Source organism: Choristoneura fumiferana, chromosome 6, assembly GCF_025370935.1.
Source record: "Choristoneura fumiferana chromosome 6, NRCan_CFum_1, whole genome shotgun sequence".
Lineage (NCBI taxonomy): Eukaryota > Metazoa > Arthropoda > Insecta > Lepidoptera > Tortricidae > Choristoneura > Choristoneura fumiferana.
In genome coordinates, this window is record NC_133477.1 from 13,851,616 (window position 1) to 13,877,286 (window position 25,671).

The 25,671-nt window shown below is 37.2% G+C and overlaps 2 protein-coding genes across 4 annotated transcripts in view; one reads left to right on the forward strand and one right to left on the reverse strand.

Annotated features, from left to right (window-relative positions):
- Positions 1-86: 86 nt before the first annotated feature.
- LOC141429119 (spermatogenesis-associated protein 20) lies at positions 87-10,720 on the reverse strand. Of its 2 annotated transcripts, none has more exons than XM_074089330.1 (6): positions 10,434-10,720; positions 6,990-8,624; positions 5,709-5,917; positions 4,277-4,497; positions 3,238-3,358; positions 87-2,013 (listed from the first exon to the last, which is right to left on the reverse strand). In XM_074089330.1, the coding sequence occupies exons 1-6, from the start codon at positions 10,580-10,582 to the stop codon at positions 1,871-1,873; spliced, it is 2,478 nt and encodes an 825-aa protein (XP_073945431.1). In that variant the 5' UTR covers positions 10,583-10,720; the 3' UTR covers positions 87-1,870. The 2 variants fall into 2 exon arrangements, with proteins under 2 accessions (XP_073945431.1, XP_073945430.1); XM_074089329.1 differs by having other exon boundaries at positions 3,223-3,358.
- A 2,092-nt stretch (positions 10,721-12,812) lies between these two features.
- The window catches only part of stet (rhomboid serine protease stem cell tumor), a 146,275-nt gene continuing 133,416 nt past the window's right edge, over positions 12,813-25,671 (forward strand). The window contains exons 1-5 of one of the 2 annotated variants that reach the window (XM_074089342.1): positions 12,813-12,975; positions 15,349-16,082; positions 17,280-17,303; positions 19,313-19,411; positions 20,629-20,694. In XM_074089342.1, the coding sequence (XP_073945443.1) occupies positions 15,816-16,082; positions 17,280-17,303; positions 19,313-19,411; positions 20,629-20,694 (456 nt within the window). In that variant the 5' untranslated portion in view covers positions 12,813-12,975; positions 15,349-15,815. The remainder of the gene's footprint in view (positions 12,976-15,348; positions 16,083-17,279; positions 17,304-19,312; positions 19,412-20,628; positions 20,695-25,671) is intronic. The other variant, XM_074089343.1, reaches the window with a different exon arrangement.

Here is a 25,671-nt window from a genome sequence, read left to right on the forward strand (position 1 = left end):
TTATTTTATTATATATTTTAGGATATAATTAGATAGGTTATAACTTGACTAATTGGGTATCAAGTAAATAAAAGTATTTCTGCATATTTCAAATTTGTAATATCACAAAATAACACCGATATAATTTAGACATTAAACAAAAACGTTTCAATAAATATACATAATTTTTATGGTCATTTAATGAGTTGCAAACACAAATATTATAAAATATTAGTTCACAAATATTGCAGGTAAATAAAATGTAAGCATTTACGAATGTAGCAACTCAATTATAACAATAAACACTGCAGTTTATTTTAGTAAACAAAAAATGCATTTAGCGATTATTATTGTGCGTGTGTTTACTACTGTATACTACTGTAAATACCTTCAACATTTACTTCCACAGTCCGTAATTTCAAGCGTATTATCACAAACGTGTCAGGCTAATATTTGATATTAGACTAATTTCATAACTGACTTTCTAATTTACATTTAAAATTCTGGGTAAATTATTGTTCTCAATATTGCTCTGAGTCGTCTTTAACAGCTATTCTACAACTAACCTCTAGCCTTGATTTGAACTCGGGAGCTTATTAACGGTCTACGTCCCGTAACAATCATCAAGTGTAAATAACCGTGAATCACTAAAAACTGTTACGCTAGCCGCCTATTATACTGTCTTGTTAGCACCTTTTAACACATCTTTTTATTAATTGACTGTGATGCGAGACTACTAATCAGGAGTAAAGTGTTTCAACAGTAAGATATGTATTCTAAATTCTAAAGATAATATGCCACAACAGAGAGCTATTATGATAATTTGATAAACATCATTACATTGAATTTATTGTCCAACCGCTACTGAGATCGTCAAATCTTGCGATCAGTGTGACAGTCTCACTTTTTCTCTCGCTCACACCTGCATGTAATTAATAAGCCAAGTGAAGTGTAAGCGAGACATAAAAAGTGATAGTTTCAGTGCCAGTTTTAATGTTCCTATAACATTATGCTTTGTTTGCACTGTATTTATTGCTAAGTGACTTTTAAATAATCGTTAATGAGAATATGTATGATCAAGAAAAATACTTATTTTTTTATATTGTTAAAACTCAAACAGACAGAACATACCTAGTGTAGAACTATTTAAAACGCATGCAAAAAAAAGTCGCGACAATAAGGTCATGTATGTACCCATGTATGTATTTTCTAAACCGCTTTAACCTTCGAAGCTAGCTTTACGATTTTTTTTTAATAATGGCACTAAAGTTAAAACGATATTTTTTTAATTTGTAAATAGTTATTGATCCAATTACGTCGCGTACAATGTTTACTACAATGTTGTTGATAATGTTTGATTTGTTCCCAATGAAATGCTAACGTGAGAACTAACCACTCCACATAAGAAGTTGCAAAGCTCTTACTTCAAAAAAGCTTCTGTTACAACCTTACACTCTAAAAACTAAGATTTAGCGAGACGCAGTTTAACAGTAATAACTTTCCTGGCAACTCATCGATGATAATACAAACAATCTGTGATTCGACAAAAAAAAAAACTTAAGCCAAACTACCCATTTTGCATGTAAGTAATAGTAACACAACATAATATAGCATGGAGAACAGATGGCCGTTGGGGCCAAAGAGTTGTTGAATGAAGACGGCGGATCGGCAACCGCAGCGTAGGACGTCCACTAACGAAATGGACGGATAACCAGGTTCAAACAAGTTCACGGTGGATGCAGGCCGCTTCCAACCGAAGCAACAGGAGGTATGCGTCCAACAGTGGATGTCCTACGGCTGATATGATTCAAGTTCCATATCAATTCTGTGTACTAGTTACATGCAAGAAGGCGCTTTTACTTAAGTTTTTTTTACCTATATCTCATTCAGTTTAGTTTGGCTTGGAAGGGGGCACCGTGGCTTCGTCGAGCAGATTTTCAAGTTGCTTGACATCAGTGACGGGCAGCGAGCACGCGTAACGACGGCACACGTAAGCTGTCGGCGCGTCTCCCACAGACCTGATGCGGCTTAACACTGGAAAGAGAAACAAAGTGTTGGATCTTGCTACTAGACCTCTTGTAAAACTCGTCCTCCTATCGCACGATTTAACTGCCAACCACCAACACTCGCTACGTGCGCATAGTGTCGCATCTCTCATCAATGGGGTCACATCTTGCTATATAACCCTCATTGCGGATGCGTATTCGGATATTTTTGAGCCAATAGACAGCTCTGATCTGATGTTTATGGGTCAATCAATTTTTTAGTTTTGTTATTCTGTCCCGTGACTTAGGAGACATTAGCGATACACTTGCTTGGAAAAATGTTTGCAATGACTAAGGAGATGCTTAGGGGATGAGCCACAGTGGATTTGTACCCCATAAAATCATACTTTTAATAAGTGGCCTTATTACGTCGCAATAAATCTGTGGTAGGTTCATATTTTTGCACTCGACTGTACAAACCAAGTTTTTTTTATATAGGAGTGTGTCTCCTGATGGGAAGCAATCACCGCCGCCACGACCTGCCAACACGAGGGGTGTCACAGACTGATAGGCTCGTTTTTTAAAGATCCCTAAGCTGTACAGTCACCAGCACCAATATCTGACACAACGAGCGTGCATTAATATCTGATACGACTCTATTTCTAAGGCCGGAAGAACGTGTCAGATATTTTTGCACGCTACGCTGTGGCAGATATTAATGCTGCTGACTGTACTACTACGGAAACACGGTCCCAGGAAGATGGTTCCATATTTTTGTCGTGCGTTGTAGTTTCGCTTAGCGGATGGTACTTTTTAAAATTAAAGCTTCCCAGTAAAAAAAGGTTAGGAGGGCGTTTTCACAAAAACGTGTACCTTTTCTTTCAAAATGTATTACAATACAATACAATACAAAGACTCTTTATTGTACACCAGACATAGTAAGCGATACAGAAAACAGATACACAGAGAAAAAAAATAATTTAAATTTAATTTTTTTGTATTAAATTTTTTCATACAAATTTTATGAGTCACTTTTGTGACGCCCGATACCGAGTGTATGAAAAAAACGTCACAAAACTTACATTTTTGATTGAGACATTTTTTTAAACCATCGGAATCGATTGAGTTTTCGATTCTGAGCAGGAAAAACCATATTTTTAACAAAAAAAAGAAAGGGTACACTTTTTTGTGAAAATGCCCAGGAAACTCCTTGCTAAAGTAACGTAAGTAACTAGTAAGGGTGAGCATAGACACTCACGTATGTCGGACATACCGGCGGGCGAGTCGGCAGCGGGATCAGCGACGGCGAGCACTCGGCCGGGCAGCAGACGCGAACGCACCACCCGTACTAGCTCCAGGGTGCGGGGGTCGTTGCAACCGCCGGCTATCAGAACCTGCAGAGTTATTTGTATTTTTTGTTTATATAAAAGGGGGAAAACGTGCATGCGGGTCACCTGATGGGAAGCAATCACCGCCGCCCATGGAGACCTGTCAACACGAGGGGTATCACAGGTGCGTTGCCGGCTATTTGAGAGACTGATAGGCTCGTTTTTTAAAGATCCCTAAGTTGTACCGCTCCGGAAACACTGTGCCAGGAAGCTGGTTCCATACTTTAGTCGTCCGTGGAAAAAAGTTTCGCTTAAAGCGGACGGTGCTAGATTGCCAATCATCAAGATGGTGATGATGAAATTAGTGACGCCTGCGCGAAGTACGGTTGTGAAACGTAGCTGCATGCAACAATCCGAATAGTTCATCTGAACACTCCCCATGATATATGTGGTACAAGATGCAGAGTGATGCAACATCCCTCCGCTCCGCATTGCCAGAGGATCAAGCCGGTAAGAGAGTTCCCGGTTGCCGGCAAATCTAGCAGCCCTACGTTGGATGAGGTCAAATGGAAGAAGCTGATGCTGGGGTGCTCCAGGCCAGGGATGGGAACAGTACTCCATCAAAGTTTCTAGGGATATTTGTTATCCCTAGGCCGTGGACAGTTTTGAACATTTGAATATAAGGCATGTTACTATCGTGACAAAACATGTGATTAGGGATAATCTTAAATAATCTAAGGGGATAATGATTATCCTGAAACTCTTTTGATGTGCGTATCTACACAAAAGGCAGTTTTCAGATTGGGAATGATCACCACAATGAACAACAGCTCTTGGTAACGATTCAGAAATCTTGGAATATTTATCGTCCCTTAGGGTACAAATAGGGGATGATTGTTTTTAACCCACCGAAAAGTCTACCAGTTGAAATTTTTTGTTATTAAATATTGCGCATAACGTTTTCGTAATAATTTATTTTATTACCTGCGTAGGCGAATCATTGTAGAACATAAGCGCGGACATCATTTCCGGCAAAGCCGTCGGATTCTCGATCAGTCGCCTCGAGAAAGCAGTTAGCAGTTTCTTCGCCATTTCTCGCTCATGGTCGCCACCGGATTCCACCGCACTTTTGTCGGCATACGCTGCTAGGCGTAGCAAGTTGTGGCATGCCACACTGTTGCCAGCCGGTTCGGCGCCATCTTGCTCTAAAATTAAATAATGTCAGTTAGTTAACATTTTTGACAAGTTTTTTTTGCTGACTGTACTTGCACAGTCTATTCAGGCATCCATAGCAAATTTCAGGTCAATCTAATTACCTAGAAAAGAAATGAATGAAAATTAAACCCGAATAATCAAACATAAGCTAAATAATAGCTCGTAAATAGATACCCGGCGTAAAAAGAGGGGTGTTATAAGTGAGTGCTATGTGTGTCTGTCTGTGGCACCATAGCTCTTAAACGGGTGGACCGATTTGAATGCAGTTTTTTTTATTTGAAATCATGTTTTCTAGCGATGGTTCTTAGACATGATTTATCAAAATCGGTTTAGCCGTTTTTGAGATATTGAACTTTGAAGTGACAAAGTCGGGGGTTTTCCAACTTATTGTTGATTAGGTTATGCTAACTTTATTGTAAAAAACACTCGTTGGAAATGTATCTTTGCCTAGTCTTTGATTTACCGTTGAATTTTATAGTAGGTATTGTAAAGCCGAAAGTTCACATCTTAGCCAAAAGGTCACATCGTTCTTAAGTTTTCTTAGTAAATAAAAAATAAACCCAATTAAATTTCGAAGTTCTAGATCAATTTCACAATAACCTAAGCAACTTAAAAGTAGCAAAACCCCTGTCATTGTCATTTCAAAGTTCAATATCTCAAAAACGGCTGAACCGATTTTTATCAAACATAGCTAAGAACCACCGCAAGGAGCCTCGCTTTCACGTAAAAAAACTTGCATCGAAATCGGTCCATCCGTTTGAGAGCCACGATGCCACAGACATTGGCGTCATTCTCACAACTAAATTCGTCAGTATATCCCCCTGTTACACCATCCATTGATTCAATTTATTTGACGAATAAATGTGATGCCGACTCTGTTTGTTTTGTTCGAATAGACAGAGACGGCATAGATAGATAGATAAAAAACTTTATTCACAAACATGCCATGACAATTGTACAAAAACAAACGATTCAAGTTGTTACATATAAATTAAGTTGTCACGGCACAGCCGCAAAAAGGCGCCGACTCAGCATGCGCTGCGACATTGCTGTCACAGCGCTGATATTCTGTCGGATCGGAACCAGTAGGAGATCACATTTATCCGTCAAATAAAATGAATCAATGGATGGTGAAACAGCCTCTATAGCTATCTTTTAAATTACTTAGTTATATAATTATGTATTTTTAATTCTATCTCACCTCCTTTCAACCGTAAAACAACAGTGCTGTCATCATCCGAACACGTAAAGTACCCGCCGTTGTCATTGTCCCAAAACAACTCGTCCTGCTTCTGTTGTAGCTCGCGCGCCCAGTTCAACCAGCGTAGGTCCAAAGACGCCTCGTACAGGTCCAAGAGACTTCTGACTAAAAACGCGTAGTCGTCAAGGAAACCCCTGATGGGCTTCGCTCTACAGGAAAAAATAAAGATGTTAGATACTTGGGATGATCATTCAGCCAGTTGAAGAATAAAGGTTTATTACACCGCGTATCATACCATGACCGTAATAGCAACGTATCAGGCAAAAATATGTCCTTTGTAGGTATTGAAAAGTATGAGACTAACACCCACCAGCACGTTTCCTGACCAACCGTCGCCGTCACGTGTCATGTATGCGCTTGACATTCCGTTCCTGCAGGGCCACTACGAAAATCGAAGTTCGTATCGTACCGTCCCTCTCACTCTCGTATTAAATAATATAAGCGTCGGTGGGACGGCCCGATAAGAACTTCGTATTTCGATTTTCGTAGTAGCCCTACTGACACGTTCCTATTTCGGTCATAGCAGCGTGATACGGTGTAAAATGAATAAATCCATTACAATATCGGGGTAATGATCAGGGTAGTTTTGATACCAGCAATGAGGGTTTCTGTGACAGGTTAGTTGCAGGGTTGCCAACTGTAAAAAAAAACCCTCGTACTATGCAGCCAAAAATCTCGTATTTTGGCTTTCAAACCTCGTACATTTATTATTATGCATCTAAAACGTGCTAAAACCAAAATTTATAATATATTAAGGCATATTAAACTAGTGGATTTAGGACTTTTTACCCAATGAAATAAACTATTGCAAGTTTCCTACTAAATAAACAATCATTTTGTATCTCAAAAAATCTTTTCTCAAGACTCAAAACTCAAGTAAAATCACAAAACAAATTGTCTATATTATTACGATACTGCAAATAATGGTGGTGCAAAATGTTCGTATGGCCATATTAACAAAATCTCGTACATAATTGTACGAGGTTGATAGTGTCCTTGTACCTAGTACGGAGGACCACAAATGTCGTATTTGTACGGTTGGCAACCCTGGTTAGTTGGCAAGTAACGTGAGGTCAGTTTGAAAAATTTAACATTTGCGTCACGTTTGTGATTGGTTCAAAACTAAATGAACCAATCGCAAGCAAGACAGTAACGTCGAACGGACCTCTCGATACTAGCGCCATCTAGCGATATTTTGCCTGTCAAGAAACCCTAACTTACATTTGTGCGATTGATCCATCCGCAGCTCTGTAGCAAGAATGAATCAATGTTTTTTCAACTGGGTCATATAAGTACTGTTTAATAAAATTTGCAGTTTTAATGGCATCTTCGACATAGTCTTTTTCCCCCAGCCCCTGGCCGGCTTGAGCCAATCCTGAGATCATCAAAGCATTCCAAGAGCACAGCATTTTGCTATCCAAATGCGGCCGCGGTCTTTCCAAGCGGGCTTTGTACAGAATCTCTGTGCATTCTGTAAGCACTTGATTAAACTTTTCAATAGTCAAATCGAACTTTTTCGCAGTCTCCTCTTTGCTTCCATAGACAATTAGAACATTTTTCTTTGCAAGCTCTCCATGAGGGTCACTCTCTGGCGAAATGTTTCCTCCTTCGTCAATACTGAAGTAATCACATATAATATCCATATAAGCTATTTCATTGATCTTTTTGTCACCAACCAGAGATTCAATTTCATCATATTCCCACACACAAAATGCGCCTTCTTTCTTATGAGTTGCTCCATGGACAGGGTAAGAGTCTGCATCTTCAGCACTGTAATATCCTCCAGATTCATGTCTCAGATCTCTATTAACATACTTGATTATATCACGAACTACTTCAGCATAAAAATCATCTTTAGTTGCAATAAACGCATCAGTATAAGCAGTCACCAGTTGGGCCTGATCATACAGCATCTTTTCAAAATGAGGGACATGCCAATCATTGTCCACAGAATACCGAGCAAAGCCACTAGATATGTGGTCATGAATGCCACCTTTAGCCATCTTAGTCAATGTATGCAAACACATCTCTAAGCATTGTTTCCCTTCTGGATCAGATTTATCACGAGCATAGAAGTGGAACAGGAAATTGAAAATGGAGCACTGAGGGAACTTTGGAGCTAATCCAAATCCACCAAAATCTGGTTCGAAGGCAGATATGTATTTCTGCACACATTTGTTCCATGTCTCTTCTCCAGGGACAGATGGGGATAGTTCATTATCAACCTTGGATATGTTTTGCAGGGCATCCATTATTGCAGCACCAGCTTGATTGAATTGGTCTTTATTTTCTTTCCATTTTTTGGCAAGAGATAGCAGGATGCTTTTAAAGCCTGGACGGCCCCAGCGATCTTCAGGAGGGAAGTAAGTACCTCCCGTCACTGGAAGCAAATCAGGAGTAAGAAAGACAGACATAGGCCAACCTCCACCTCCTGTGGTAGCCATTACAAACAGCATGTAAATGCGGTCGATATCAGGCCGCTCTTCACGGTCCACTTTAATGTTTATGTAATGCTCATTCATAACTTTGGCAACATCTTCATTTTCAAAGGACTCTTTTTCCATAACATGACACCAATGGCAAGTGGAGTAACCCACAGACAGGAAGATGAGTTTGTTTTCTTTTTTGGCCCTATCTATGGCTTCCTGGCACCATGGGTACCATTGCACAGGATTGTGAGCATGTTGAAGTAAATAAGGTGACTTTTCAGATACTAAAGCATTAGTATGTTTTGGCACTTCAATTGCATTGGTTTCAGGACTGCTTGATGTCATTTTTATAATATTATCACTAAAACTCCTTGTAATTTGGGGAGTTACAACTGGCAGCTGGTTGTTCTGACTAAATGATGAAATTCTGAAAAAAAAGTGATAAGTAATCAATTAATTGGTTAATTTAATGCCAATTGGCAAAATCATCAATACTATTGTTAGAGCTAAATCTAAAAAAATAACTGAATTAATAATAACCAAGTTTCATTTGTTTTAAGTAATTTTTCTTTTTGGGAATTTTCGTTTTGTTAAATTATGAGTTGGTGAGACTCCAGAATATTTATAATCCAACATTATAATCATTGTTTATTTAATCATAGTACTTTGTGTTCATTAATCAACAACTCTTGTCTGGGATTCAATAATTACCAACTAATTTCTTATCACTATTCACTCAAGTATCCAGCTCAGATACTATGTATTTTACAAGCTTTTATTTAGTTTCACCTGTCCCGTTGTCTGTCTGTCTGTCTGTAGTCAAATCTTGCAAGTTAAATTCAACCAACTTCCAGTAGTCAGATTGACTTGAAATTTGGCATATTTATGTAAATCACGTGACAATACAATAATCTAGTAGTGACATCCTGGTAGTCCAGCCAGGATCGTCTCCACAGGACGGAACTCTTAAACACTTGGAATTTGGTATCCAAATGTAGTTTGGGTGACAATGCAAGTACAGTCAGCAAAAAAAGCTTGTATTAAAAATGAAATTTTTATGGCTAGGTTAGTTTCCTGTAGATTAGAATTGCCATAAATATGGGGACATAATGTAGGGCAAAAGGAATTGTCAAAGGCAAATAGGTAACCTTTATAGTATAAAATATTATTTATTTAAAGTTAATAATATAATAATCAACACAAACATTAAATAATTATCACCAAAAACAAGTGGTTGACCTCATCTTCATCCCCAGTTGGTACACTGTGCCTATTCTCACTTTTCTAATGTTCTGGCTTTTAGAATAAACTCTTTAAGTCAATGATATTTTAAACTTTCGGACATCTTCTCCAACTGCAAACCTAGTCCTGGCCTTTATCAATAAAGAATGTTTTTCAAACCAGGTCAATTTTAGGTATAGGTATTAGTTGGCCATTCTTTGCAACTCGTCAACTTAGTGCCCCTATTTTAATGTGAAAAAAAAGGACAATATTTGCTTTACTTAACTTCCTTACAGGCGGAAAGTAAAAAAAAGTAAATTCTTGTTTTGTTCAACCCAAATAGTAGGTGGGTCAAAATTCTTTTCATTGTCTTGCTTTTGTCCCTGAAAAAATGGCACGGAGTTTTTTTTTATGGAACCTAGTGGCATTTTTAATTTTTCTCTAGTTAAATATTAGTTAACCCGAAAAAAACAAACATTGGCTCCACATTTTTTTTTATTTCTTAGAAGACATCAATAATATTGTGGCAGAGTGGTCAGAAACAATGCAACAAACAGAATTTTGACCCAGGTACCAATTATACAAATTAAAATTTAACATGTATTACATGTTGTCATTTAAGAGTTTAATGGTTGGAACATCGGAACAGCACACTTCAAACTCATGGCAACTACTATTGATATAATAGACATACCTAACAATACAATACCATTCATTTAGTATGCTTATTCCATGGAGTGCATCATAAATTCAATCAGCATATAATTGTGGCTACAATGGAACCTAGTGGCAGATAACTTTACATAACTAATTTTATTGCTCAGTGGACCTAATTACATAATTTAAGTCAACCACCTTTCTCTTTTAGCACCTAACAATGCACTGCACACGAGTGACAGTCATACAATAAATATAATGTAAACAAAAACAAGGTCAACTGCACATTTACATCTACAAATAGCAAACAAAGATATTGTTTTTATTTACTCAAATTTACGTTTTTAACTGTTAGTACCTTTTCGAAAAGCTCAGATCACGATGAGTGCACACCGCGTTAGCCAAAATCGGCTCCTTGGTTGTGTTTTGATTCAAGTTCAGACTCTTCAGTTTGCTATCTCCCGTCGACAAACGCCGCAGCAACAACGCTGCTCGGCCAGTTGGCATAATACAAGCGACCACAACGTTTACCGAAAAAATAACAGACAGTCACCGTTTTATACTAACTTATATAATTTTGTTTTCAATAGACCGACACCAACAAAATACGCAACAAACACGGAAAAATTTTTTGACGTTAGCAGAATGGATGTATTGCCATGTTTATAAAGAAAATCATGACACATCACGAAAATGTTGCCATACCATTGTTATTACATTCTAAATTTGAAAGTACTTACGTATTTATTTTATAAAAAAATATACAAACTGTCAAGATACATTTCTTTTTTTTTTCTTGAAAGGGGAATCCCCGAAAAACAAACTTAGATTATAGTATTTCATGAATCTTTCTTCTAAATTTGAAACTTGAGAATCGAGGTTGGGTTTTCCTGAGTTTGATTTTGGCAAAAAACTAGTTAATATTTGTTTCAACAAAAAATAAATGTAAATATCTCTTTTTACTTTCATATTAACTACAGTGTTTAAAATAATCTTGAAAGCCTCGAAACATTGATCGAAAGAAAATAAGAAATTAAATGCATATTTAGATGTATTTGCTATTGCATTATTCTAGGCGTTATATCGAAAAGCAAGACTTCCATGTCTAGGCACAGAATATACATATAATAGTACTAACGTAGTCTAGGTCTACTTTTAGATCTAATCTAATGAATGCCAAGATAATTTCGAACTCTCTTTACCGGATCCTGAACAGAACATTAAATTCTATTTTGTACTCGTATAATTCATAATTTTTTCATATCCATTGACAAGATATCACCTACCTACTTTATATTGTATGACTTCTGACAATCCATACTTCCATACTAATATTATAAATGTGAAAGTGTGTATGTTTGTTCGTCTTTCACGTCGAAAGGACAGTTTTGTTAGGTTTTTTTCATACACTCAGTATGGGCGTAATAAAACTGACCATAAAATTTTGTATGAAAAAATGGGGACTTTTTTTTAAACTATCAGAAACGATTGTGCTCTTGATTCTGAGTAGGAAAAGCCATATTTTTTCCAAAATGGAAAAAAAAGAAAGTGACACCTGTACACGAAAACGCCCATAACTATCAAATATATAAGATGTCAAATTAGAAATTGCTCGTAGAATACCTAGCTACCCATTTCTTTAATCAAATTAAAGGTTCCAAGCTACAGACATGTGTAGGTATAGTTTACAAGATAAGAAGTACGGTAGTAGGTACAAAGTTCTGCAAATTTCGGTAGCTACCTAGTTACTTTTTAACCGACTTAAAAAAAAGGAGGTTCTCTGTCTGACCTGCATGTATGTATGTTTGTCCGCGATTATCTCGCGTTTAGCTGAACCGATTTATACCTACCAACAGAAAAGTATTTGTTACATTTAGGAGGTTTTGGTACTTTAATAAACCGACACAAAAAAACGGAACTGTTAAATCAATGTACCTACCTATTCGTAACTAAGCCGTGTTTGGAATCGTTGTGAGAATTAATTTGAGAACAAGTCACTTAAAAGTAAGAAATAAAGATTTATTTAATAAAAAAGTAAAACAGACTCCAAAAAAACATTTAATTACTAATTACCTAACAAAAAATAGAGCCGACTACAAAAAACTTGAAAATAATTTACTAAGCTTGAACTCAAGTCAAGTTAAGTAAGTCAAGTTCAAGTCGGTGCCTCAGAACGAGCCAGCAGGAGTGGAACTATACCTAGTCGTTTACCTCACCTTCGTACTAATATATTGGGCTTTAATCACTCCTGCTGGCTCGTATTGAGGCACCGACTTCAACTTGACTTTAAGCTAGTAGAAAATTATTTTCAAGTTTTTTGTAGTCGGTTCTATTTTTTGGTAAAAAAAAATATATTGTAGCTATACGGCGAACTAGACAAGTTAGTGCGTACCGTGTTAGTGGTAGGTACACATATATAGGTATAATAGGTAACAACGGTAAAGTATCTTTATTGTAAATAGGTACCTACCAACCTACAACCTATTACTCTGTTTACCTAAAGGAATGGTATATCAAACTATTATGGTCCACGTATATCTACGTAAGCTCAATTTAGTCTTCACCAGGGTATGAGCGCTTTGAAGCCTTTGAGGCATTCAATCTGCAGGTTCTAAGAAGCCACTACACTGCATCTCTACATTTCAAAAGAAGGTACCATTAACTTACGACTTTGGCTAAGTTACCAGCCATTTTTCCCATTCAAGATTCACGCATGCGCTGAAACTAAGACGCCATTCTCACTTTCACTGCACCACAACGTGATATGTTTTGACGTATGTACAACCGGCCAGTATCGTCGTAATGTGTTCTTGACACGAACGAAAAATTATTTCGGACATGAAGCCCTGTGTGAACGTAGCCTTATGATAGTGAAGTGTTTAATAGAATAATTGAGCCAGGTGAGTTATTTGTGGTTATGTTGGCATTAGGGTTACCACGGTACAATATTCGTGTAAACAGTAAACACATTACAATATCAACATTGTAATAAGCTAAAGCCATTTTATTAGAATATTATTTCGTCACATCTCGGCCGTTTTATTGGCGAAGAAGCGAATTAAACGTGGTTTTGAATTGTTTAATAATCGCCGCCTTTTTCTTCCCAACAACCCCTAATTAATAGAACAACTGCGTTGTACGTACAGCAAAAACACCTTTAGCAACCGTTTTCTGGTTGCCTACACCACACAATCGCACGTGCATGGTTAAGTGGGGAGGGCCTGCCGGTTGCCAAGGCAACGGCCAGAGGGTTGAAGGTCCGGAGGGCTTTACTCCCCCAGCTGATTACCTATCTCGCTGTCCGGAAATTTGGCTTGTAATCACATTTTGACGCAATTAAGGGAAATGACAGCGGACCGGCAGTGGCGACCTTATTGTTGAATAAATTGCGAAACAAATTTGTCCTGTTTTAATATGCTTACTTAGGTAGCACATACCTACATTTAGTACAGCCACAGAGATTTAATTATAATAGGATTGTAAATTGTGCATTCTTATTTAAAATTATTTACTTATGGAAAACATTGGTTTTAGTTTAGGCTTTACTTGCTATGAGCGCCATGTGGCTGTACTAAATGAACCTATGGAAGCTGGAAACATAAAATTTTCGGATAGATCCAGTTTATTTACCGTTTGATAGAGCTCGTGAAGCAATTTCAGGATCAGTAACAAGTTTTTCGATATCTTGTATAGTTTATAAATAATCGAGTGAGATCATTTATCGTTTCCATCCTGTATATATAATATCCTTTCTGAATTAGCTTTACCTATGTATGTACTTAGGTCTTAAGCCCTACCACTACATTATTAATTGTTCGAGAATTATTGAGAAGCCCCTTGCTTGCCTGTGGCTTGCACCCTTATAATGAATGGCTAAACCTATCTTTATAGCTGTGGGTACGTATCATTTATATAGGTAGGTATTTATGTAGGTAGGTAGTATATTTTATTTTGTGGGACCATGTTCTTTTAGTTGTATTACCGTCTTACGGGTTTGAAATTTATTAACTGTTTGTAGGTTACATTTTTTTATCAGTACTTATCCCGTGGAAACTAGGTATGCAATATTTCGGGATAAAAATGATCCTGTCCTTCCCTGGGTTTCAAACTATCTCCTTTATAAATGTCATCTAAATCCGTTAAGCGGTTCTAGCGTGAAGAGCTAACAGACAGACAGACAGTTACTTTCGCTGTTATAATATTAGTTAGGATAATTAATAGTACCACTTGTACAAAAATACCCACAGAATAAAAAGTTCATTAAAGCCAAAAATAGGGTCAACCCTAATATACTATCAAGTCAATCAATCAGCAGGGCTACTACGAAACTCAAAACTCGAAGTTCGTATCGTACCGTCCCTCTCGCTCTCGTATTAAATAGTACAAGTGTCAGAGGGACCGCACGACACGAACTTCGAGTTTCGAGTTTCGTAGTAGCCCTGCTGAATGGGCAGAGGTGTAGGTACTTTATACACTGTCCTAAAAGGACATTAAATTGTTTCCATGAATCATGCTATTTATTTCCGGGAATATTAGGTAAGAATGTGAACAAACTTTCTGTGTTGTTTTTTCATTAGTTTTAGGGGCTGTTTCACCATCCATTGATTAGTGTTAACTGACGGTTAAATGTGATGCCGTCTCCGTCTTTTCGAACAAAACAAATAGAGACGGCATCACACCTAACCGCCAGTTAACACTAATCAATGGATGGTGAAACAGCCCCTTAGTAAAATAATGTTTGTACTTTAAGGAATTCGAAACAAACTATGTCTGATTGATTCAGGCTAACTTTGCGGAGGTCCATAGCAAAATTATTAACATGTTCATATATTCTGTCACTTGACGCAGCTGTGGTTATTTTGTAGCGGAAAAGCAAGGTTGCGAAAAAGTTGGAAAACCCCCGACTTTGTCACTTCAAAGTTCGATATCTCAAAAACGGCAGAACCTATTTTGATGAAACATGTCTAAGAACCATTCGCTAAGAACCCTGATTTCAAACGAAAAACACGGTAATCAAATCGGTCCACCTGTTTAAGCGCTACGGTGCCACAGACAGACAGACACATAGCGATCAAACTTATAACACCCCTCTTTTTGCGTCGGGGGTTAAAAATAGTGAAATTGTTTGTATAATCCACATAATTATGAAGGTACTTAGATCCATTTGTATATGTTAACTGTTACCTGACTTTATATCTTACGATTTAGGTAGGATGTTTTTGCCAAAGGAATGACTATCAATTGTATTATTGATGTTTTTCTTTTTGTTTCAGATGTGCCACATTTAAGATAAGAAAATAAAAAAAAGTGCCTTATACTCTTCCTCCCATAAAAATACCTTATAATGTCCGTTTAGCAATTCTGTAAAACGTAAACAAGAAGTTCAAAATCAACATACTTAAACCCTCCAAAATAAGTTAGTACCTATTACCATCCGAAGTAGTACTCTAGGTACTCGTATGTCCATTAAATCGAATTATATCAGTTTTTTATCGCCTGCGAATATTTATAAAACGAACTAAATTAAGATCTGGAGCGTAAAATTGTGGCAAACTTATGAAAAGAAGTGCTTTAATAATCTTAGTTTAATTCCATGCCAAAATAAGATTACTCTAAAGGTCCAATTGTGCGTGTTCTCCATATAAAAATGACTTGTAAAAAACATGTATTTTGTGTGACTGGAAATGCATAATTGAATGATAAGGACTAGCGTAGTGTTTGAGTGAATGGTGTGTCCGTTATGTCGGTGTGGGTGGGAAGCGGCCGGGGCGGCAGCACGGGCATGCTTGCCCCGCCGGTCACCACGGCCCCTCTTCTCTCCACCAACACCTCGATGGAGTCCGGGATTGAGGCTGGAGTCCTGCCGACGGTCACGGGGTCGCTCGCGTCTGCCCGCGACTCGCTGGGCTCTGTGTCCCGGGCGGCAGAACCACTGTATGACACGGATCACACGGACCTTGGATCTGAGTTGGATGAGGCGGAGATCAGACGGGAGTTGATGCATGACGTAAGTGTGAAGTTAAGCTATCTGGTGTTAAAGAAAGAGAGAAACAAAAAAATATATATTGCCGCAAAAAAAACCGGCCAAGAGCGTGTCGGACATGCCCAAAATAGGGTTCCGTAGCCATTACGAAAAAATTAAGTAATATTTTTCTAAGGATTTCGTATTTTATACGGAATCTTCCAAGTTTAGGTATATTTTATACCAGGCTGCTATTTAAAAGTAAAACTACTAATAATTCTCAAGAAAACTAAGCCGTTATAGTTTTCCTTGAAAGTTTGATATACTTGCTACCTATCCTGATTTTTTTTTTAATTTTTCCACTCACCGGTTTTGATTTTAGAGGGGGGGGGGCTCGATTTTAATGAAAATTTGCACTTTAAAGTTGAATATTTCGCAAAAAAATCGATGAATTGAAAAATCGTCTTGGCAAACCCCTAATGGTTTCGTCCGCGTCCTAATCGGTCCGTCCGCGGCTTTGCTCAGGGACTATCAATGCTAGAAAGCTGTAATTTTGCACGAATATAAATGTAAACCATGCCGACAAAATGGTACAATAGAAAATTTAAAAAAAAAAATTACGGTACCTCCCATAGACATAAAGTGGGGGTGATTTTTTTTTCTCATCCAGCCCTATAGTGTGGGGTATCGTTGGATAGCTAGGTCTTTTAAAACCATCCCCCCAACCCCCCTCTAAAATCAAAACCGGTGTGGATTTTTTTTTAAAAATTCAGGATAGGTAGTTAAGTATATCAAACTTTCAAGGAAAACTATAACGGCTTTGTTTTCTTGAGAATTATTTGTAGTTTTACTTTTAAATAGCAGCCTAAGGTATAATTACTTTTTTTCGTAATGGCTACGGAACCCTATTTTGGGCGTGTCCGACACGCCTTTGGCCAGTTTTTTTTCTGTAGGTGCATGAACTGTACCTACCGATTCAATCGGTAAACCTTCCTACTCACCATTAATCGAGAGCATACCAATGTGTTGATCAACTATTTATCGATACAATCTGCTTACGTCAATTTTGCGAGTTTTCAACTTAAAATACTATTTTACTCTTTTTAACAGTGCCTATCTTGTCTTAAATAAAATATGCGTAGATAAGTTCTTAATTACCTATTTTAGCCTGCGGGAGTAACGAAACTTAACAGTACAGGTGCAGTTATTTTAACGATACGATAACGATCTTTTTGTTTTCAGAAATGGCGGTTACTTTTTGATAGGGTGAGTATTTTTTCTTACTTTATTTTTGCAAAATGTAAACACCAGGAATTCTATGGCACTTCTTATTCAACGTAGTGTGTGGTGCAGTCAAATAGAGTGATTGTAGGATCGCGAAATGTAGAGAGCGTAAGGTAGGCTATATATATAGATACGGTCAAGGAAACTAAATCACGTACCAGAGTGGAATCTCTGCGCTCCTCATTAGTAGCACAAAGATACCAAAGAAAAAGAAAGATTTTTCAAGTTAATGACTTTTCATACATTTGCCAAAGAAATGATAGCGAAATTGGTTATGAAAAGGTTCCACCCTGGTAGGTACATGATTAGTTTCCTTGACTGTACGTAATGTGTCGCAGGGGATATATTGATTTATTTCAATTTACATTATTTTGTACAATTAAGAGTTTCATCTACATCGTACATAAATTATTTATGTATTGGTTTACATTACATTGAAAGATATTTACTTATGTAAACATTTTGACTAAACGCTGGAATGTCTATTTCGGTCATTGCAAGCCGTCCAAACTCATATTGTTTATGGTACACTTTATGCTCAAGTCCGGTAGTTTAGGCCATAAAATGTTAATAAGCACACAAACTGCTTCTTCTGATTTTAGATAGGTACTCCATTATTGATATTTTAGTATATTCAGGTATAAGACTTCTAAGGCATCAATGCTAATAAAGATAAAATCATGAATTTAAAATCTTATGAGCTTCTTCGCCATAAACATTGGGCTAACGCGTGATAATTCATAAAAACTGTCGTTTATGATACAGAAACAAATTTCGGGGAATATTTTTTTTTGGCTGATTAAAATGTACAGAAGCAGGGTGTAAGAAGTTTTACATGGAGATAAAGTCGGTGGATCAAAAAGAGGAGCAGTCACGTCGCGGACATTTCAGATAATACGGGTTGAAGATAGGGGCGCTTAAGTTTTTTGTTATTGTCTTTTCGGAAAATTATATTGTCATAGCAGCAGAGTGATCATGTGCGAAGTTATGGGAGTTAGGGGAACGAGCGTGCTTTGAAAATGGATGAACCGGGAACGTGACGCTCGCAAGAGCCCCAAGGCTTATTTAATAATATCGGGGCAGGTCACAGGACTCCTTTCAGATTGAGAGGGCTTGGGCGGTATTTCCCACGCGAGACCGGTGCGTACTGGGAACTTTACATAAGTAGGTAGATACATTGTTGATTTGCTCCGGAGGTGCAGTGTACTGGTTTCCTTACGACGTTTTTCTTCGCCAAAAAGCTCATCGTAAATTTAAAATGTTATTTCACACATTACCTAGTTCTGAAAAATGTAAGAGGTACGAGTCCGGGTACGAATTAAATTAAATCTATGACTCTCGGTTAGGGAGACCATATTAATAAATGAAACTAGGTTCCCACGGTTTTATAATCAGTCATTTTGCATTTTGTTACATTTTAAATTAGACAGTCAAAATCAGTTCAGTAGATGTAGGGCTTAATGCAGAAAAAAAACTTTGTGTAGGGAATGCTCGTCATCTGTGGCGTAATACCACAGAATAACTAATATGGTAATACGTAGACTAGGTACCTACTGGCAAATATGACAATCGCTTGTTCTCATTTAGCCTTCTGTAACAATCAATTATTATCATCATCAGTACCTATCCTAGACCATTTTTCTTTCATTTGGAGTCTTCTTTTGTTGTCCGTTTCTTCTATTCGTCCCGATTTTGAGTTATGTTTGCGTCTAGCCAAACTTCTTGTACTTAGGCTATTTTTATTTCTCCGTTTTTAGTCAATGGGGCTTTCCACAGAGGCGAAATATCGCTAGATGGCGTTAGTATCGTGAGGCCCGTTTGACGTTTGCTTGCGATTGGCTCATTTAGTTATTTAGCCAATGTGTCTCCAAGTGCCTGTCTGTCCCAACGCAGACGTTTCTCGACCAGCTTGTCCATACTTGCATGATTATGATGTTTAATTTCTTATAAAAATATTATCCTTAGTGATTAAAACCTGATTTATATTTCAGTTCGACCCTGAAGGTTTTGGCGAGATACCGTGGCCAGATTTCATACAGACTCTACAGAACCCTGACTTCAAGGCACAAGTACCGCCCCACAAACAAGAAGTGAGTTTATTTATGTAGGATATTAATTAACTAGGTACCATCAGCCAAATATGTGGTCTACCACCCTAAAGTTAATAATCGTTTGCATGTCATAAAACAATAAATGCCAATATACTGTCTGTCAACTTGTAAGTTCGACTTTAGCAACATATTCATTTGATAGGAACTTGTTTAAAAAATGATAGACCACTTATTTGGCTGATGGTACCTACCTAATTTAATTATAACAGTCAAGCAGATGGGCCGAAGTTTGTTTTATTTTTATAAACAAGCTTTTGGGCACGATTTTGTTTAGGAATAATTAATGATTCACTAAGAATATTTTCGGAATAAAACGTAACATATTTATGTGATAATTTTAGGATGAAATACCTCTATTGTCTAATTGGGCCAATCGACTTGATTTGTCATTCAGTCCCATTGTCCAAGAGACACAGTGACAGAGTTTCCTAAAAAAACTGTTGTACATACCTACTCGTAATATATTTACACAAAGAACTAAGTAATGTGTTTAGGGGACAGTTCATAAAATATGGCGTTGTTTGTCGTAGTTACAATAAATGAAGTTTGATGAATTTTAACCAAAAAACGTGTAGAAAATAATAATAAATAAAATAAATAAATTACGTAGGTATACCTACTATTATCTTATTAACCAATAAAAACGCCCAGCCGTATTACGAAAAAATTAAGTTTTTTTTTAAGGATTTCGTATTTTATACGGAATCTTCCAAGTTTAGGTATATTTTATACCTTAGGCTGCTATTTACTCATAAACTACTAATAATTCTCAAGCAAACTTAGCCGTTATAGTTTTCTTGAAAGTTTGATATTACTTACTACCATCCTAATTTTTTCAAATTTTTCCACCCACCGGTTTAGATTTTAGAGGGGGAGGGACCGCTCGATTTTAATGAAAATTTACACTTTAAAGTTGAATATTTCGCAAACAAATCACTGAATCGAAAAATCGTCTTTGCAAACCCCAGACAGACAACGGGACAGGTAAACGAAATAAAAGCTTGTAAAAAGTTGATCGACCCAATTCACAAATTCCGTACAAATCCTGCCACCCATTTTAGCAACAAATAACAAATATAACATGCTCACTCATACAGTCCGCAGCTGATATCCTATCCTATCATACCATAAAAATACGCGACGAGTATTAAATACGAAAATATCAGAAGCTAAAGTAGAGTTACCTGTCGTTTCAGATCCTTTTGGATAAAGCACAGAATGCAACCAGCGACTCTATAACATTTCAGGAGTTCGTCAACGTGGTAAGTACTCTGAATTTGTATGTTTCTATTGAATTTTGTCTGATTTTGCATTAACTATAATCAACTTCTGAATCACGAGACCTCTCGAAACATAAAAGTACTGTACATTTTACAGGACAAATAATGAGCGGAGATTGTGATCCTATAAATAAAGATAGGCATTTATTATGGAATCATGGCGTATTTATATGTGTGGCGCGCCAGCGCGGCTATCCTTTGCTCGCAGTGGGTTAGGTTATGTCCTACTGCGCCGCCTCCCACCAAACAAGACAACTAAATTAAGATCCAACGCCGATTACGCTCGAGTCGCGCGCGTCCGTACACAACTCTAGTCCCTAAAAACATTTCGACACGAATAATGTCCATTAAACCACCGCCTGGGACGTGACAAGGAAATCGAAACGCAAACGTAAAAGTTAAGCCGGAATGAAACTTGCGTCTCGGAGACCCTTCCCTTATCGGGTTCTTATTGTCGCCTCTCGAAAGACGATAAGGTCCGGCACGATTTATTAGGTGGACATTTTATTTTTGTACCGTAAAATATATATTATCTTAAATGCGTATTAACACTGAGCACCGTCGTTTATTAAAAACGATGAACTCTATTTTGTTTTGGGATTCGATAAGAGACTTAATTTCGGGATAAATGTACATTGATTGAGGGTTACTTTTTTTGTGTACCAATTTTAAAAAGCTGATATTATATTGATATACATTTTACTCAAATTGGTGCAAAGGATAGGTACTTATCTAAGGTAGGTAGGTAACTAACTAGTCATTCATTTGGCACGGTTAAGTTAGGAATGCAGACATACTTTACGTTTAGCCATCTGGATCTGTAGCTTCTAAATAAAGTAAGTAAAACAAAAACAAAACACTGCTCTGCTAGATGGGTACTTAAAACACTCGTACTTACTTATTTACGAAAGACCAAAATAAACGCGATAAATCACCGATCGGTCGTTTATTTTTATTAGCATATAGAATATTACCGACCTTCGTCGCGTTAAAAAAAAAACAATAATAAAGTAAATAAACTTAATCAAAATTTATGAGCTGTTTAAAATAATTAGACGATCATTAACCCTCATATATTAGTTTAATGCACGGACCCGTCAAACGCGGGCATACCCTTCATTAATAATTTTTGATATGTATATTTTTACAAACATTTGCATAAAGGAATCTTAAGAAGCACTTCGCTGGATGGACTAATGTGGACCATGAGTTATGGCGTGTCCTTTCCTTTTTATTAATTAACTTATTAAGTGGTTACTTAAAGCGTCAGCTTACATTTATTATCCTGCTGTTTGAAACATTTATCTACTTATATGTATTGCGCTAATAAAGATATCATTTCGTGTTCCTCTATCTTAAATCATTTGTATCCTTAGTGGTTACATTATTAATAAAAAGATGTAGTTAAATTAAAAGGTTGCGTTACCTTAAATTAGATTTACTTTGTAAAAACTTTTTAGATAGGTCTAAGTTTAGTCAACGTTTGGTCAACGTAGAGACGAATGTTATGTTTTTGACACTATAAGAATTCGTTCAGAGAGTTGTTTGCAAGTTGTTGAAAACTGAAAAGTTTTTCGGTCACATTTATGTCTATTTATGGTCACTTGAAAAACTTAAAACCTACCAGTTATATGATGCCGCCTAATTATTTATTCTTCCAGCTCAATCTGTAACAAAGTCACTGCTCAACAAATGGATTATTGCATAGACTGTAGTTCGCAAAAGATTAGGTTTTATTGATACCTAAGTACCTACATAACTTGCCTACGCTTTGATAGCAGGAGAGGCGAAGAAGTAGCGAAGTCGTGGAACTACGAGTAAACAGACACGATAACGTCTCTATTTCTCTTAATAGTTCAATGTTCAAACCACACCGGGCACCGTTAGAGATTAAAAACTTAGAACTTCTTCTCAATAAGTACTGGAAATAATTCCACACGTAAACACTAGATAGGTAGTTACTTAAATACGATATTGATGTCATCACTACCGCTGCTACAAAATTATCACTCAAAAGCCCCGTACAATAGGCACGCATCGTCACCGTCCCACAATAGGTATTTAATCCTTCAACCTAAAAAAGTTTTGCGTACAATTGTGTGGATTGTCGTAAATCAAAATTAAATTCGATGTGTAAGAGACAAGGGACAGTCGGGTCGTGGGCGTCCCTGACGCGGCATTCTTATGCTAATCCAAACAGGCGCTCTGTAGCCGAACGGGGTGGGCCAAATTGTTATTTATATTGTCACCTCGCGCCTTTTTATACGGCCAAAGCACTGGCTGACTTCATTGGACGCTCGACAAAACCTGGCCGAATAGACACTAAAAATAAATGCGTGGCAACAAGGTGGCAACATGTCAAACAAAATAGCTACCTACCTAACTATATTTCTCTAGGTATAGTAAGAGTAACGCCTAAAACTTCTGGAGCTATTTCCTTGCAATTGGGCAGATAGATCATAGAGGTTCAATAAAGAAGTTTTCTATTTTTATTTTTATGGGCATAGGCTAGTTACAGCCAATGAACCTTTTTTTATTTATTTAAGATATTTTAATAAATTACTCGTACCTATATAATAAATAATTATGACCAGCGAGCGAAAATCGCGAACGATTTATCTGTCGTGGATTCTGAACTAAATCGCCTACCAGGTTGGAACCTTTTCATAATTAATTTCGTTACGATTCCTTTGGTAGATGTATGAGATGTCAACATGACATTGTAGCACAAAGGTTCCACCCTGTTACGTGATTCAGTTTCTTCGACTGAACCTAAGAGTAAACGTGATTGGTCAGTCACGTTCGACTGACTGACAGACAACGCGCAGCCTAAATCACTAACGTTAATATTTGAAAGGCAGATATGTTATTTAAGGATTATAATATAAAGATGCTCTAAGAAAGTAAATCCAAATCTCCTACGGGATAAAGAGTTAGCCATATTTGCAAGTTAATGAATAAAAACTTGTTAAATTTTTAAACGACTTTAAACCATAACAATATTTTTCTACGAGTTTGAACTCGGTGCCAGCGGGATAATAGAAGCAAAATACATAGATACTACCCCTGTAGGTAAGATATCTATATAGGTTCACTCCTGATCGCTCGTGCTGAGGCACCGATTTCAAAGTGGTAGAAAATTATTTTCGAGGTTTTTTTTGGAATCGGTTAAAAATAGAGTCTTTGAGATGTAGGTATATCCCAATATATGTATAAGTTTGTTAGAATTTCTTTAAAAATTTTCTTTGTGACTTGGCTATAATAAAATTTACTTCTAATATTGGGCTACATATAAACTGCCCGTTGTTACCAGGCCATTAGAAATCCATTGCTCATACCCTAAGTGGAGCGCGAGCGATTGTGCAGACCAGGAAAAACATTGTCATGCATTTGTTATGAAAATTCGCTTCCTAAGAATTCGTAAGCCGTGATTGATGTGGAGGGAATGACTGGAAAAGAACAGAAGCTTTTAGGTACTTTGCAACATTTGGTCGGGAAAGCAATTTCCTTACAGGAAATTGGCTCGCTCCATTATGCTGATTTAGTCCCGGAGCATTTCGCTTAAGTTATTGGCTTAAATGCTTCATTTAGGCTTTTGGATTTAATAAAACTTCGTGGGTGAATGAGGAGGATTAATGGAAATTATAAATGGTACCTATTTCATTGTATCTAATGTATGAAACCTGCGGCCATTGTCAAGCGGACTCTGAATCACAATCGCTTTCTCTACTTTTTTGTATGGTGGTGGTAAATAGTTAAGGCAGACGTTTTCAACTGGTTTAAAACCAAAAGGTAGAAAACGCCTCGGTTATGATATGATGGGGACCATCGTGAGTGCTGCCTTCTGGCCGAAACACGTCGTGTTCCGGTGGTTCCGGCGTGACTCAACGGGGTCACGCCGTTTTTTCCCCTAACTAGTTTTAAATATTGTGTTTCTATAAATTATAGGTATGTATGTTAGTATTTAAGGTATTTATTGTATGGGCCATCTAAACTTAGAAACAGACGGTGGAAATTATACTTAGCAAACGTCCACGCGTTTGACAACATGTAGCCTGAGCTTGAAGGTGCCATCAGAATCATAGATGTAGGCAAGGATGGGAGAATGCCAGCACCATGGAAACTTATTTGCTCACCCTAGGAAATTCGAAGTTTGAAGACTTGTTTACGGAATCTTACTTTAACTACGATATTTCAACAGACAGCAAATAAAAAAAATACTTTATTTACTATACACCGTCAAAAAATAATTCAGTTATATAATAAGTTCATATAGTTCAATGAGGTGAAGTAAAGGGATAGTTAAGTAAATAGAGTATTTTTCCATCCAAGCGTAGTTTAGTCACCAACAGCGGAATGTCCCGGTGACCCCGGAATAGCAGCAGCTAAGTCATTACCTGTCTCGCGGCACAAAAAACTTTTGACCGTCGCCGCAGTCCCTTAATCAATTTATGGGGCGCTAACTGGAACACGAAAAATGTATTAAAGCTCGCTGTGGGAACGACCCGGCCATAATACTAATATTAATGTGTTATTTCGAACGCATACAACAATATCTAATACGAACCTCTGACCATAATCGATAAGAGTAAACTTTCCCATCCATCAGCTGCCGCGACATCCACATTCTGCCATTGGTCAGTTTACAGCGTTTCAAATTCACATATTGGGAACAAAAACAATTACTTAATAAAATACACCTCAATCAAAATTAATTGCTTTACGCATTAATCTCTTTATCTTCCCTCGACTACAAAACAACGTGTCCGTCCGTTCTCTAAGGTAATGGAAGCAATCATTCCAGATAAGATCCCTCTAATGTGAGAAAAGGTAGACGTTCGGGTCGGATCGTTAATTTAATTTGAAATAATAAAAGTTATATCCATCATTTATCACTTTCGACAAATTTATTTTTAAGTGTCTTTTTCGTCGTCCTTCTTATCTGTGACCGGCCAGTAG